General features: G+C 39.8%; 1 protein-coding gene across 1 annotated transcript in view; it reads right to left on the reverse strand.

Moving 5' to 3' along the window:
• The window catches only part of LOC148436381 (uncharacterized), a 381,341-nt gene that overhangs the window by 138,586 nt on the left and 226,629 nt on the right, over window positions 1-16,126 (reverse strand). The window contains exons 9-10 of the mRNA XM_088464954.1: window positions 15,159-15,746; window positions 14,169-14,747 (exon numbers count right to left, since the gene is read on the reverse strand). Of these exons, the coding sequence (XP_088321080.1) occupies window positions 14,169-14,747; window positions 15,159-15,746 (1,167 nt within the window). The remainder of the gene's footprint in view (window positions 1-14,168; window positions 14,748-15,158; window positions 15,747-16,126) is intronic.

Consider the following 16,126-nt stretch of genomic DNA (forward strand, 5'->3'; position numbering starts at 1 on the left):
TGAAGAAACGGCTTGCAAAGTCTTTTCCCATGTTGAATCTTTGAATTTGTGGTGCATGTTTTTTGCCTGTGAACCAAAAAGCAGAGAGGTGTGAAGAATTACCTGGTCGATGAGGGTCTCTGTTTGCCTTGTGCTGAAATTCGGGGCTCTCTGCCTTGATCCTTCATCTTCGGACTCATCTTCATCATGTGAAACATTGACAGTCTCGATTGTTGAGGTGTCTTGGTTTGCTTCTTCTGGACCGATCCTCCTCTGGTCATGCTCATTCTTCTTGTGTCCTCACCTCCTCGGACATGGTTTAAATAGCTATATATAATTATTTAAAGACTTACTCAAACAAAAAAAATGAAATTACTAGTCAAGCAATTTCAAAATTACACATACACGTTTATAAAGTATAAAGGCCTTAAACAAGGTAAATCAGGTTCTGTACTGGATCACGGAAAACAAGGCAAGTGCTCTGGATCACAGACCAGGAATACTCAGTGGCATCCTACACGTCTAAAGTTATTTAACAAATCCCCTTCCACTAACCTTTAATAACCTTACATCAATACGTAACCCTTCACTTCACCCTTGTGATTAACCCTACCCCACAAAAGTTAACAGTTTAATTTGACATAACTGGATTGTAGCCGCAGTTATACTGGCGGCAACATTCAGGCTCCATAATGGTGAGCGTTGGTATGATGTGATCCTGATACAAAATTACATCCTGTTAAAAATAAATATATTTATATCCCTTAAAAGCGATGAAAAAATAATGCAATATCAAACATTAAATATATGTAACAAACTAAACTTATTATTATAAATGTTTTCAAAATTTAAAATGTTGAACTTATAACGTTGTTTACTACACTAATTACTTAATGCATTTTATACAGGTCATGTTTTAAGGATATCCATGGTTTCACTACCTGTCTAAGTTAAGCATTATCAAATTCTTCATTATGTATTTTCTTTAAACTAGGACTGTTAGATTGGCTTGAGGATTGAGGGCTTCTTTTAAACAGACGGCACCCTGGCCTTCAGTATTACAACTACATTGCATTTCAAATATATACATTCATCCAATTATAAATGTATATCTCTCCCATGTTACCAGGCATGCATCTGTGCAGTACACGTTTTGCAAGTGCTAAAGGTGTATTAAGATTATTGTTGTACCAAAATCTAAATTTATTTTTAAACTTTTATAATTTTAAAAAATAAAAATAAATTGTTTTCTCAATACCATATTTTTGGATACATGCATTAGATTATCTATAAACACACACACTAATCAATAATCCCAGCAACAATAGGAACAAAGAATATTAATTTAGATATTATATAGACCATTGATTATAAAACTGGGTCACCACATAATACACATTTTCTATCTCACACATCAGGTGCACATCTGTGTTCATTAAATTGACACATTTTAAATGATCCATAGGTATAGCTAATTATGGGGTCTATTTACTAAGCATTGTTAGGAGACAGAGTGAAAAGTGATAAGGTGCAAGCCAATCAGCTCCTAACTGCCATTTCACAGGCTGTGTTTGAAAAATGATAGTTGGGAGCTGATTGGCTGGCACCTTATCACTTTCTTATCATTTTTCACTCTGTCTCCGACATTAGAATGCGAAAAAGAGGCCAGATCGAATGAAGTCAGTCTGGCATACTTCTGTATCTGTGGGTGGGAGGGGCATGTTAGATTTAGGCAGTCCTGGGGTGAATTATTGTTATTCAACCCCGGTAGGGGGGGACTTTGGGTCAGACACCACCCCTGGAGTTTTAAGGTTAGGCACCCTAAGGGATGGTTAGAGTTAGGGGGGTGGAGGGTTAGGGTACGTAACAGCCGGCATTGGGATCTCTTGTCGGGATTTGAACCGTCATCTTCACAGCCGTTGGCCTTAGTGGGACGAACAAGGTTTAGGAAAACGGGGGAGGGGTTAGGATCAAAATCATTGTGACTAACCCTGTATGTACAGCTGCCTGGATTATCCATCTAGAATACGAAGGATATGCATGGTTTAGCGGTTTAGAGACTGGAAGATGACGGATATCGTTAGCCGTCTACAACATGTTGGATATATATATTTAGATGCCTATCTGAAGTCCACAATGGGGATTTAGGTGTTGGAATATAGACCCCGATGGCATCATGGGCACAGGTTTATTATCTACATTCCACACATACACAGACTTGTGTGTACTGTAGGTGCAAAACAGGTAACATATGTCAGGTGTTTTGTAATTAAACACAACCAAATTATAAAAATTATACTGATTCACCTATACTTTGTCCACATACCTTGCATTACTTATTTAATCCTAGAAAAAGATGGTGGCTACGGTAATAAAATATAATGCTGCTTTTTTTAAACAAACAAACAAACAAAAAAATTGGAGTATGATTGACATTTTAAATATAATCATAATAAATAAGTATTAAAATATAAATATATATTTTAAACTAAGTGTACATTTAAAAAAAAACAAGCCAAAGCAGTAGTAAAATCAAAAGTCATTTATTTAGTATTGACACCTTTGGCAATATTCTGTAAAGTGTAACTTCCTTAATATGTAGATTTTAAAGTGAAGAAATTAAGTTATAATCACATTATGAAAGAAAATAAACAATCTAAGAACTCAAGAATAACACAGGTAAACTTTTACTTAACATATGCAGAAAAGTGCGGCAGATTTATGCTATATTTTAGCATTAAAATAAATATTTAAGGTTTCAAATTGTGTGCAATGCCTCTTAGAAATGTCATTGTGTCCACTGTATCTCTAGTGTGGATGCAATTCTGCAATGCTCTTTAGTGACATTTTCTTTACGTGGAGGGGTTTTAAACACATTGGCTACAACTCTTTCGCACTGAATTATTGTATTGCGCTGTTCCTTGATTAGATGTGTAATCAGATTATAAATTCCCAAATTTTTGTGTCCTAGAATATTGTTCCAGCAGTGATGCCAACCTTCTCATTTATTTTGTGTTCTGGTTATACCCAGATCATTATTATACTGCTACCGACCAAATTGATGGGGGACAAGTTGGAGGGATTCTGGCTGAGTTGCTCCTCGTTCCTGTTCGTGTTTTGCCAAGTACATAATTTTCCTCAGAGTATTGAAGTACTGGTTGAGCATTAGCAGGCATCTGAGTTTTTCATTCAATGAAGGCAGATGGGATTTCACTTTCTGTCAAGAAAGCAAGTGCTTGTAAATGTCTAATTTTTAATGAAAATTCATGGTCTGACCCATATTGTTCTGTATGTTTTTCCAAATATTTTGGGATAAGTGGAAAAGACAGCATTTGTGTACACTGCTTCCAAACTCATTCTTAGCTGCATGAATGGTACCCAATTCCAAGTCAGTCATGATATATTGTGGCTCCAGTTGGATTTCATTTTCATCTGCAAAATCCTGCAAATCCCCCAAAAATTGCTTGTAGCATTCCAGGGATGTGCTGGAGAGTAAACCATACACCAAAGGTAGGAATCTTTGGGAGGACTCATCTGTCCCAACCATGGCATGAATAGTGTATAATTGATGGAAAAGAGTGGGGCAGGTATTAAAAGTCCTGTCCATAATCCAGTATGGCGCCTCTTGAAGTTTAATTAAGTTCTCTACTGTACAAAACAAAAATATTCTGTTACCAGAAAAGCTTGTATCTTTAGCCAGGAAAACAGCACCATCAATTTCTCTTAAATTTTGGGGCACATTTATATCTGTCAAAGACTGGGCTTCTGTAGGTAAATCCTCTCTTCTGGCCCTTTTTATAACTTGCCTCAAAGCATCTGGATCAGGCATGGCAATAGCACTGATAGTTGACATTTCTGTGGTGACATTCTGAATTATTTGTGCAGGAGATTCTGTTGTACATCTTGCCCTTTGTTTCAGAGCAGCTCTGGCGATTACTACATGTCTGAATGGCATGAGGAGGATGATTGTGCTCTCCATGTGAACGCACTGCGGGTTATCCAAAATCAATGGTACTGGCATATGACGAACAGTAGCCACTTCTTTCTCCACACAATTCCAATAAGAAATGTCACCTCTCGTCTTGTTTTTAGCAACAAATATCCATGTATGTATAAAATATACCTCCCTTTTGTGATGGAACAAGCTTGCAGGAGGGTTGCTGTTGTTGTTCCATTTTTAGGTTGTTAAAATCCATGACCAACTCCAAAGCAAAATGTTCTAGTTTGGACTATTTGTGGTGGAAGGCGTGGTATTTATAGGTAGGCTGTAACTGACCAAATTATTCATAATCACATGCTCTAGAATTTAAATTCTATTGGATTTAATTAAAGTCCCTCCCTCTGGGTAAATATCGCAAAACCAGTAGATGGCTGGACAGGATCTTTTGGGCGGTATATTAGCTACATCCATGCCATGCATAAAATAATAATTAAAAAAAATCCACCTATTGTCTAACCCTTCACCTAATACTGCTACGCCACCATCCCATTTAAGGTCATTATTTAAAAATATTAAAAAGTCTATACTTTTTTATTTCAATTGGTTAATGAATATTAAACAATAAAGTTATACATATAGATATACTCCTAGTGGGATGTAACTAATACACCGGCGGAAAAGATTCTGCTGGTCTATATCCTGATGCCTAAAACACAAAACTGGAATTAAGTTATGGGTATAAATCCCGACATCTATATTTAGCTAGATGCCAAAATCCAGATTAACGGCATCCTTAACAAAAGTAAAATAAGTTAGCTGCATGGGGTGGAGAGGTTAGATAGGCAACCCCTCTTCAAGGATTAGGATACGTATCCCACATATACAGTATGTGTGTAATAGGTACAAATCCTGACAATGGAAGCCCAGCGGAGGTGAAGATCCCGATTGCTGAATAAGGTAAGTATACTAACCCTATTCTACACCCTAACCCTCCCTTCACCTAGCCAATCTCTAACCCTCCTGGGAGGGTGCCTCACCCTAAGTCTCCCCAGGAGCCCTGACACCTAACCCCCCCTGTGGATGTCTGCGACCGGCACCCGGTTTACCTTCATTTGGTATGCTGGGTGGCTGGCTCCCGGCATAGGTCTAATAACAGGCATCGGGATTTCGACGTCTGTCATTAGTACTTTGCAGGGATTAAACAGTTTGGGCATCTAACTTTCCATCTAATAAGGGACGGCTATTTTCAATTTTAGATGGGGTATGAAGGCGGACTCTCGCATTAGCCTAGGGTTAGCCATCTACATTGCCGTCTCTTACATGGCAGATCTGGACAGTTAATACGGGACTTAGTGACTCTTCTAACTGATGTCACTTGTTGGTTGTTTACTTATCGGTATTATGAGGATATGTATTGTCATAGTTATGGATGTGTTGAGATTAGGTTTGTCGTTATTTCATCTGCCGATATTTTGGTTTCTGATTATTATGATAATGAATGGATGTTATTTATTGTCGGTATTGTAAATATTGGTATAATAACAGTTTTAGGTGTGTCGATATTATTTTTGTTGGTATTTCAGTTGCCAGTATTTTATAAACAAATTATTGTCATTTTAAAAGTCGGGGTATGTCGGAGTTCTGTTGGTAAATTAATTTGTCGGTAATTCAGTTGTCGGTTTTCTATCAAGGAATGTTAATGTCGATATTATATTTGTAGGTATTTTAACCTACTTACATTGTGGTTTTCGGTCTTTTGGGTTGTTGGATTTATTGCAATTTTGGTATTTCAACTTTGTGAGCATAATGAATTGTCGTTATTTCATTCATATCGAGTTTATAACCCATCTGTCTTGACGTTGGGGATAACAATATATTGGTATACTGATACTGTCTGGATTTTACATTTTGGTATAATGATTGTAGGTCTATGTTGAGTGTCTTCGTTACGGTGTTCGGTATTTTAACACAATTGGGATTCCACTGTGGCCAGGTTTAATGACGGTATTAGCTTTGTCAGCAAATAGTATCACACCCGGTATAAGAAATGTGAGTGGTATTAGCAGTCAGTGATGATGACGTACCTCACTTACACTGACAGTAGTGACACCAAACATGTATGGGTGTCTATGCAAATGGAAGATGGAAATCACATGTGTACTGTACTCACCACTATGCATACTCTGCCTCTCATATACAGGTACCATTAGCTGGTATAAGTAATGTTACTGGTATTAGCAGTCAGTGATGATGACGTACCTCACTTACACTGACAGTAGTGACACCAAACATGTATGGGTGTCTATGCAAATGGGAGATGGAAATCACATGTGTACCATACTCACCACTATGCATACTCTGCCTCTCATATACAGGTATCATTAGCTGGTATAAGAAATGTTACTGGTATTAGCAGTCAGTGATGATGGCGTACCTCACTTACACTGACAGTAGTGACACCAAACATGTATGTGTGTCTATGCAAATGGGAGATGGAAATCACATGTGTACTGTACTCACCACTATGCATACTCTGCCTCTCATATACAGGTATCATTAGCTGGTATAAGTAATGTTACTGGTATTGGCAGTCAGTGATGATGGCGTACCTCACTTACACTGACAGTAGTGATACCAAACATGTATGTGTGTCTATGCAAATGGGAGATGGTAATCACATGTGTACTGTACTCACCACTATGCATACTCTGCCTCTCATATACAGGTACCATTAGTTGGTATAAGTAATGTTACTGGTATTAGCAGTCAGTGATGATGGCGTACCTCACTTATACTGACAGTAGTGACACCAAACATGTATGTGTGTCTATGCAAATGGGAGATGGAAATCACATGTGTACTGTACTCACCACTATGTATACTCTGCCTCTCATATACAGGTATCATTAGCTGGTATAAGTAATGTTACTGGTATTAGCAGTCAGTGATGATGGCGTACCTCACTTACACTGACAGTAGTGATACCAAACATGTATGTGTGTCTATGCAAATGGGAGATGGAAATCACATGTGTACCATACTCACCACTATGCATACTCTGCCTCTCATATACAGGTATCATTAGCTGGTATAAGAAATGTTACTGGTATTAGCAGTCAGTGATGATGGCGTACCTCACTTACACTGACAGTAGTGACACCGAACATGTATGGGTGTCTATGCAAATGGGAGATGGAAATCACATGTGTACTGTACTCACCACTATGCATACTCTGCCTCTCATATACAGGTATCATTAGCTGGTATAAGTAATGTTACTGGTATTAGCAGTCAGTGATGATGGCGTACCTCACTTACACTGACAGTAGTGACACCGAACATGTATGTGTGTCTATGCAAATGGAAGATGGAAATCACATGTGTACAGTACTCACCACTATGTATACTCTGCCTCTCATATACAGGTATCATTAGCTGGTATAAGTAATGTTACTGGTATTAGCAGTCAGTGATGATGGCGTACCTCACTTATACTGACAGTAGTGACACCGAACATGTATGGGTGTCTATGCTAATTTTTTTAAACCAAAAGTAATATTAAAGTGATGCCTGACACATTATATATATATATATATATATATATATATATAAACAAAATGTGTTTCCCACTAGGTCTCATGCTCCCCCTGGAGTGAGGTGACCAGTGATGCTGTTAGGAATCACTAATATCAGATACAACTCTGGTATCTATAAACTAGATGGTGCAAACAAATGGTCTTCCCTCCTTCCAGGGTATCAGTATGCAGCTCCACCAGGCAGTCCCTCCTACAGCCAACACATTCCCAGATATTATCTCATTATCAAGGCATGGAGAGTAACTTCCAAAGTGCTCATTTTTATAGTTACAGTTTTCCTTTGTGTAATGGTGTCACTTGCAGTACCGGGTTTGCAGACTGGAAGTGGAGGTCCATCTTAATGTGTAAAATAAGCATCTTCAGGGGAGTGGGACAGTAGTGGCTGGTATCATAGTGCCAGTCTCCTGATAGAAAAGTGATCTGGGGATCTCCAATGTAATAAAACACCCTGATTGGATTGGCGGAAGTGATGTCACCACGATACCGGAAATGAATAGGTCTGATATCGGAGGCATCTTCATGGAATTGTGTGATATGTAGTTTTCTCTTGTGCATGAGAATTAGGTCCCGCCATCTTTAGGGTGCTTTGTGCTAGAAAGAAACCTGGAAGGAAGTGTCAGCATCCACTGGTCAGGAAGTGGTGTTACTTGTCCTCCAGGGATCATGGGAAATGTAGTTCAATGAGCCATTTCTTTTGTTATCATACTGAAATTAGATCTGAGAGACAACTGAAGTATCTCCTACAATAAAATAGGCTAGACATTTATACATAGCTGTCAGGATGCGGCCTGGGATCGGCCGCTACTCACCTCCATGCCGGCGTCCTTGACTTAGGTGTTCAGTCACTGGGAGTGGTGGCTTAGTATTCTCCCTGGGGTCTGCTAAGATTCCGTGCGTGCATCCTGGTTCCCGTGGTGGCGGGCATGGGCTCAGCCATGTTGGTCCATATCACCTGACTAGTCTCTCTCAATGGTAGTCCTGCAGTTACTAAGCTGATCCTCTGATCCAATCGCCAACTACCTAATGGTATTTAACCTGACTCCAGGAACAGGAAGTTGCTGTTCAACTTTGCTTTTCCAGTGACTGTGTGTACCAGCTGTTGCAACTTTCCAAGTTCCACGATCTTTCCTACCAGTGTTATATCCTAGCATCTGGATTTGCTCCTAGCTTTATTCTGTTTATTACTAGTAACTCTTTCCGGGATCAGACTCCTCCAGTGATTTCTACAGTACTTGTCTCTGTGCTGAAATTCCAACACTAATCACTGTCTAATTCTCATGTGTATATGTCAGCACATGTCTCTGTGTTGACACCAGTTTAACTATTTCAGCACTAATCAGCATCTAATTCTCCTGTATATGTCAGCATCTGGCTCTATGCTGAAACTCCAATTTAACCTCAACTTTTGCTTCAGTTAACCCTCTTGTGTTTTCCCAGCATTTACCAGTTTCCCGTGTCTACTCCTGTACCATACACAAGCACTAGTTTCAGTTCCCTGTGTCTGGATTCACAAAGCACCTTCTGTTATCCCCATGACTGGATCTACAGTGTATAAAGTTCATTCTCCTGCCTCTGTGTTCCCTATAGTTACTTGTAATCTGTGACTATCTACAGTGTATCAAGTTCATTCTCCTGCCTCTGTGTTCCCTGTACAGTTACTTGTAGTCCATGACTGGAACTACAGTGTATCCAATTTACTCACCCGCATCTGTGTTCCCTGTACACTTACTTGTATTCTGTGACTGAATCTACAAAGTGTCTATGCACTAACCTGCATCTGAGTTATCTGAACAGTAATCTCCATTCCGTGACTGGATCTAGTGTCTTTACACTACCCTGCATCCAGATCTTCCAAGTAACCCAAAGCATCCAGTATCTGACCTTTCATTATCCCTCGTCACCCTCTACTATTCTGTGCTTGGATCTCCTGTGTCATTTCCTGGTGTAACCTGCCTCTGAATCCTGCAACATTTCATAGAGCATACCAGTGCATAATACACTCATTATACTAGTGTCAGTCCCTAGTCTCATCACTCCCAGGTACCTAACCAGAGGGCCGTGACCTGCTCACTCAGTGCGTCAAAGCATCAAAACCCAAATCCCAAGAGGAGGGGTCACTGTTGAAGACCACCAAGTGGGTTAGACTCCGCACCTCTGGTTAGGTCTAGGCAACACCTGGGACTGACCTTTATTGAGGGAACTAGTACTGTCACTTCTCTAGCTGCCTCCTAGCCATCCTATCCCTCCGGCTCCCTGCCCTCCATGGAGGAATTCCTTACACTGGATCATGACAGTAGATTTGCAAAGTTCTATACCCACGTCTGATGTGGTTTTTCTACTGATCACAGGATATGTGCAATAATTTATCATTTTGGGTAGGATCCTAAGGGTGAATGTAGCTTCAAGCCACTTGGGTGCTTATTTCCTACTGTCCATCCATTACCTGCAGTATATTTCCCTTGTATGCTGCAATATTTAGCAATGTCAGTGCTCACAGTGAAACCCCGCCTCCAGCGGCACGCAGCCGCATCTGAGGCAGGAACATGAGTGGGATCTGTGATAATGGCTGAGTCTGGATAGGTCGCAGAAATGCAACTTTTTTTTAAAAAAGTCATGAATTGTGATTGGAATCTGAAATCTGCAGCCCATTGTCGGGATTATTCTGTATATTACCCAGCACCATATATAACAAATGATAGAAATACTAAGTGCGTACTGTATTTGGAGGTAATATCATCAACTTAGATACTCATGTTACAAATAAAAATTATTCTATATTTAATTCATTTATTACAATATAAATAACATGTACACAATTGCAGGGTTTACAAAGATGAAAATAAGCTAAACAGTAGTACAATAACAATCCCCCGAATAACTAGTACACAGAATCAATACAATATGGTTATGTATAAAGTAATAGTCTTGCTTTCCTCACTCTACATTGTAACACAATATCAGACAATACTACAACTATACAATCACACTGACCCTAAACTGTAGCTGGGCAGAAAGGATCTCGATAATAATTTTTAGTTTACAAGATGCTGAGCCCTTTATAATGAATATGATTCTATTAATCTCATATCTATCTAATATCTATTCATATCATCTATTTTTCTCAAATCTATCTAATATCTATTCATCTCATATATATCTAATATCTATCTCATATCAGTGTACTTTTTAATTCATTTTACTTTTTTTTCTATGTAGTGAGATAATTTGATGATGTGATTTATGCTTATTATATTTTTTTGGGAGAACTTAGTGATAGATGCTTATGTCATTTGTTTATAAGTATTTTGTATTATAGCTTGTTTATGTGCATTGTGTTTGTCTTTAATTATCCTTTACACTTTATGTAAGTGTTAAGACATGTTTTTAGTAAGTATATTTGTTATTACTGCCTGGGGGTTTGATTGTTTATGCATTTTATTGTGAAATGTGTGCATAAACTCATGGGTAAAGTAGCACTGAGATAGGCTCATTAACCTAGAAGTGACATTTGTGCTACTTTGTATGAGCACTGAATGCTACTAGAGGAACACCCAGAGGTGAGGAGGCATGTGCGCATACCAGGGTGAGGCACATTAGCAGAGATTACCAGAAGTGGTTTTGGGAGTGAGACTGTTACTAGAGGAACACCTAGAGGTAAGGAGGCATGTGGGCATATCAGGTGAGGCACATTAGAGAGATTATTGGAAGTGGTGTTGGTAATGAGATTGTTACTAGAGGAACACCTGGAGGTAAGGAGGCATGTGTGCATACCAGGGTGAGGTGTATTAGCAGAGATTACCAGAAGTGGAGTTGGGAGTGAGATTGTTACTAGAGGAACACCAGGAGGTAAGGAGGCATGTGTGCATACCAGGTGAGGCACATTAGAGATTACCAGAAGTGGTGTTGGGAGTGAGATTGTTACTAGAGGAACACCCAGAGGTGAGGCGGCATGTGTACATACCAGGGTGAGGTGCATTAGAGATTACCAGAAGTGGTGTTGGGAGTGAGATTGTTACTAGAGGAACACCCAGAGGTGAGGAGGCATGGGTGCGCATACCAGGGTGAGGTGCATTAGAGATTACCAGAAGTGGTGTTGGGAGTGAGATTGTTACCAGAGGAACACCCAGAGGTGAGGAGGCATGTGTGCATACCACGGTGAAAATGCGTTAGTAGAGATTACCAGAAGTGGTGTTGCGAGTGAGACTGTTACATGTACATACAGGTGAGCGCTACCATCAGTCCTGTGTCATGCCAACAGTAAAGCATCCTGAGACCATTCATGTGTGGGGTTTCTTCTCAGCCAAGGGAGTGGGATCACTCACAATTTTGCCTAAGAACACAGCCATGAATAAAGAATGTTACCAAACATCCTCCAAAAGCAACTTCTCCCATCCATCCAAGAACAGTTTGGTGAGGAACAATACCTTTTCCAGCATGATGGAGCACCTTGCCATAAGGCAAAAGTGATAAATAAGTGGCTCGGGGAACATCAAAATTTTGGGTCCATGGCTAGAAAACTCCCCAGACCTTAATCCCATTGAGAACTTGTGGTCAATTCTCAAAAGGTGGGTGGACAAACATAAACCCACAAATTCTGACAAACTCCAAGCATTGATTAGGCAAGTATGTGCGGCCATCAGTCAGTACGTGGCCCAGAAGTTGAGTGACAGCATGCCAGGGCGAATTGCAGGTCTTGAAAAAGAAGGGTCAACACTGCAAATATTGACTCTTTGCAAAACTTAATGATTTTGTCAATAAAAGCCTTTGGCACTTATGTAATGCTGTAATGTTACTTCAGTATACCATAGTAACATCTGACAGTATACCATAGTAACATCTGACAAAAAGGTCTAGAAATACTGAAGCAGAAAACTTTGTGAAAACCAATACTTGTGTCATTCTGAAAACTTTGGGCCACGGCTGTAGATATATATCATACTGTATATTCTGCCATGTTCAAGGTTAGATATTTTAATTTAGGAAAAGCACTCGCTTAAGTTAAAGCAATAAAAAGTTAGTTTATTACCACCAGACAGTATTCTGACAGGCGATTGGTATCACATCCCAATTGTCAATGTTTAGGTCCCTTACGGATCATTTTCAAGACAACTCACCAGTATCTCACAAGATGCCAGTTTAATAGACATAATTTTATCCTTTGGTCCATAAGACCTTCCAGCCCTCAGTAGCTGGCGCTGCCCAGCCCTTGGTACCATTCCAGGTTATTCCCTGAACTTACATTTCAATAAAAACTAGAAAATAAAGGTGTTTTAAATATTGTGACAGGTAGTGTATATATACAGATCTCTCTGTGTATATATACAGATCTCAGTGTATACATACAGATCTCTCGGTGTGTATATAGATCTCAGTGTATACATACAGATCTTGGTGTATATATACAGATCTGTGTATACATACAGATCTCTCAGTGTATATATACCTCTTGTTTTATTGGGCGGCCCCCAGGCCGCTTGCTAAGCTGTGGGTGACCACCCACAGCTTTAGCGGGCGGCCAGGTGATGGTCGCAACCATAGGGTTTGCGACAAGACCCTTGTGGTAGGTTCTTGTTCCCACAAGCCCCAGTGAGCTTCCTGCTCTAATAGAGCACGAAGCTCACTAATGACATCACAAGTGATGTCAGTAGGGCCGCCCAAATGGCAGGCGTTCCTTCAGGAGCACCTCCATTTGGTCAGCCACCCCCCCTCCCCACCAACATTGACAGCCGCCCCATTTTGTTGCGAGCCCCGGAGCGAGTGATATCTCGCTCACTGCGGGGCTCACGCATGCGCACTGCCCGGCCATCGACCCGCTTGCGAGCACATAGCGCTCGCGAGTGGATCTGACTGGCAGGCGCTACTTAACTATCCTTGCAGATCACTTACACCCATTCAGGTCATACATTCAGATGGAAACGGGCTCTTCCAGCACAACAAGCCATCACAAGGCTCCATAGCCAACAGATTATGGCTGGAGGGGTTAGTGCAGACAATGCCTATCTACACCGTACTACAGAGCTTGTGGTGTCAATGCATCATCCTATGACAGCTGTAATCCCACAGAGAGCAGGACCTACAGGTTTCTGCTACGGGTATATAACAGAGTAAGGGAACTACAATACATTCCACACATGCGTCATCTGTTCCAGTGTGGTTGATAACACGTCATTTATATATGTGAATAGTCATTGTATACCATGTTAATATACTGTGTGATGGGAACTTTGAATTGCCTTCCATAACTCAGTGTTGTAATTACCCTGTGTGAGTAGAATCTGTACATTCTTTGTTTTTATTCCATTTACATTTAAAAACAAAAGTATTTTTACTATGCATGGTGGCATAGTGGATAGAATTGTTGCCTCATGGTGCTGGGGTGTCAGGTACTATTCCTAAAGCCGATTTGTGTGGAGTATATATGTTCTCTCAATGACTGATTACTCAGAATAGCAACTGTGCACATCCAAGATGGCTGTCTTGCCTTATACAAATATGCAGTGTTTTAAATCCTATTGGGAGAAAGGTGCTATATACACAAATAATGTCATTAGTTTATCTTAAATGTAACATTTTAATACATGCCTGTTTCATGTCTACCAATTAAGGAAATTAAACTGTGACTTTCTGATGCGTTACAACAGCTGGTGTGTGACTTTTCTGATGTCTAATAAGATCAGATGATTGTGAAAAATATTTCCCACACTTAGAACATGGAAATGGCTTCTCCCCTGTGTGAGTTCTCTGATGTTTAACAAGATCTGATTTCTGTATAAAACATTTCCCACACTCAGAACATGGAAATGGCTTGTCGCCTGTGTGTGTTTTCTGATGTCTAACACAATCTGATCTCTGTATAAAACATTTCCCACACTCAGAACATTGAAATGGCTTCTCACCCATGTGGCTTCTCTCATGTATAACAAGAGGTGATTTATGTGTATAACATTTTCCACACTCAGAACACTGAAATGGCTTCTCACCTGTGTGACTTCTCTCATGTACAACAAGAGCTGATTTATGTGTATAACATTTTCCACACTCAGAGCATGGAAATGGTTTCTCACCTTTGTGACTTCTCTGATGTTGAACAAGATGTGATTTATGTGAAAAGCATTTTCCACACTCAGAGCATAGAAGTGGCATCTCACCTGTGTGACTTCTCTGATGCTCAACAAGATGAGATTTAAGTTTAAAACATTTCTCACATTCGGAACATGAATATGGTTTCTCACCTGTGTGATTTCTCTCATGTATAATAAGCTGTGATTTTTGTGTAAAACTTTTCCCACACTCAGAGCATGGAAATGGCCTCTCACCTGTGTGACTTCTTTTCTTATGTCCAGCAAGAGAAGACTGGTTTGTAAAACATTTTCCACACTCACAGCATGGAAATGGTTTCTCACCCGTGTGACTTCTCTGATGTATAATCAACTGGGATTCCTGTGTAAAACTTTTCCCACACTCAGAACATGGAAATGGTTTTATACCTGTGTGACTTCTTTGATGTGTAACCTGTGCAAAACTTTTCAAATTCTCAAAACATGGAAATTGTTTCTCATCTGTGTAACTTCTCTGATGTGCAACAAGAGCGGATTTATTTGTGAAACGTTTCCCACACTCAGAGCAATGGAATGGTTTCTCACCTGTGTGACTTCTCTGATGTATATTAAGATGTGATTTCTCATTAAAACATTTTCCACACTCAGAGCATGGGTATGGTTTTTCACCTGTGTGGACTCTTTCATGTATAGCAAGAGCTGATTTGCTGATAAAACATTTCCCACACTCAGAACATGGAAATGGTTTCTCACCTGTGTGACTTTTCTTGTGCCTAACAAGTTGTGAGCTCTGTGTAAAACATCTCCCACACTCAGAACATGGAAATGGTTTCTCACCTGTGTGTGTTCTCTGATGTATAACAAGATATGATTTCTGTGCAAAGCATTTCTCACACTCAGAGCATGAAAATGGATTCTCACCTGTGTGACTTCTTTCATGTATAACAAGATCTGATTTTCGTGGGAAACTTTTCCCACACTCAGAACATGGAAATGGCAGCTCACCTGTGTGACTTCTCTCATGAATAATAAGACCTTGTTTGTGTGCAAAACATTTCCCACACTCAGAGCATGGATATGGTTTCTCACCTGTGTGACTTCTTTTATGTCTAACAAGATATGATTTTAGTGAAAAACTTTTCCCACATTCAGAGCATGGAAATGGCCTCTCACCTTTGTGACGTTTCTCATGTCTAAGAAGATATAATTTCAGAGTAAAACATTTCCCACACTCAGAACATGGAAATGGCCTCTCACCTGTGTGACGTCTCTGATGTGCAACAAGATATGATTTCACAGTAAAACATTTCCCACAGTTAGAGCATGGAAATGGCCTCTCACCTCTGTGACTAGTCTCAACTAGGTTATCTGTAAAACAATTCTGAAATTCAGAAGAGGAAATTATTGCATCACTGCCATGATCTGTACTTTGTGAAGCAATATGAGAGTTACCAGAAGAACATTCCTCAAGAATAGAGGGATCAGATGGTATATCTGCACTGTGAAGTGCTGGATGTATATTTAGGGTAACGTGGTTTTCTTCTGGAGACCGT

This window comes from Taudactylus pleione, unplaced genomic scaffold (assembly GCF_031769625.1).
Source record: "Taudactylus pleione unplaced genomic scaffold, aTauple2 ptg001781l, whole genome shotgun sequence".
Taxonomy (NCBI): domain Eukaryota; kingdom Metazoa; phylum Chordata; class Amphibia; order Anura; family Myobatrachidae; genus Taudactylus; species Taudactylus pleione.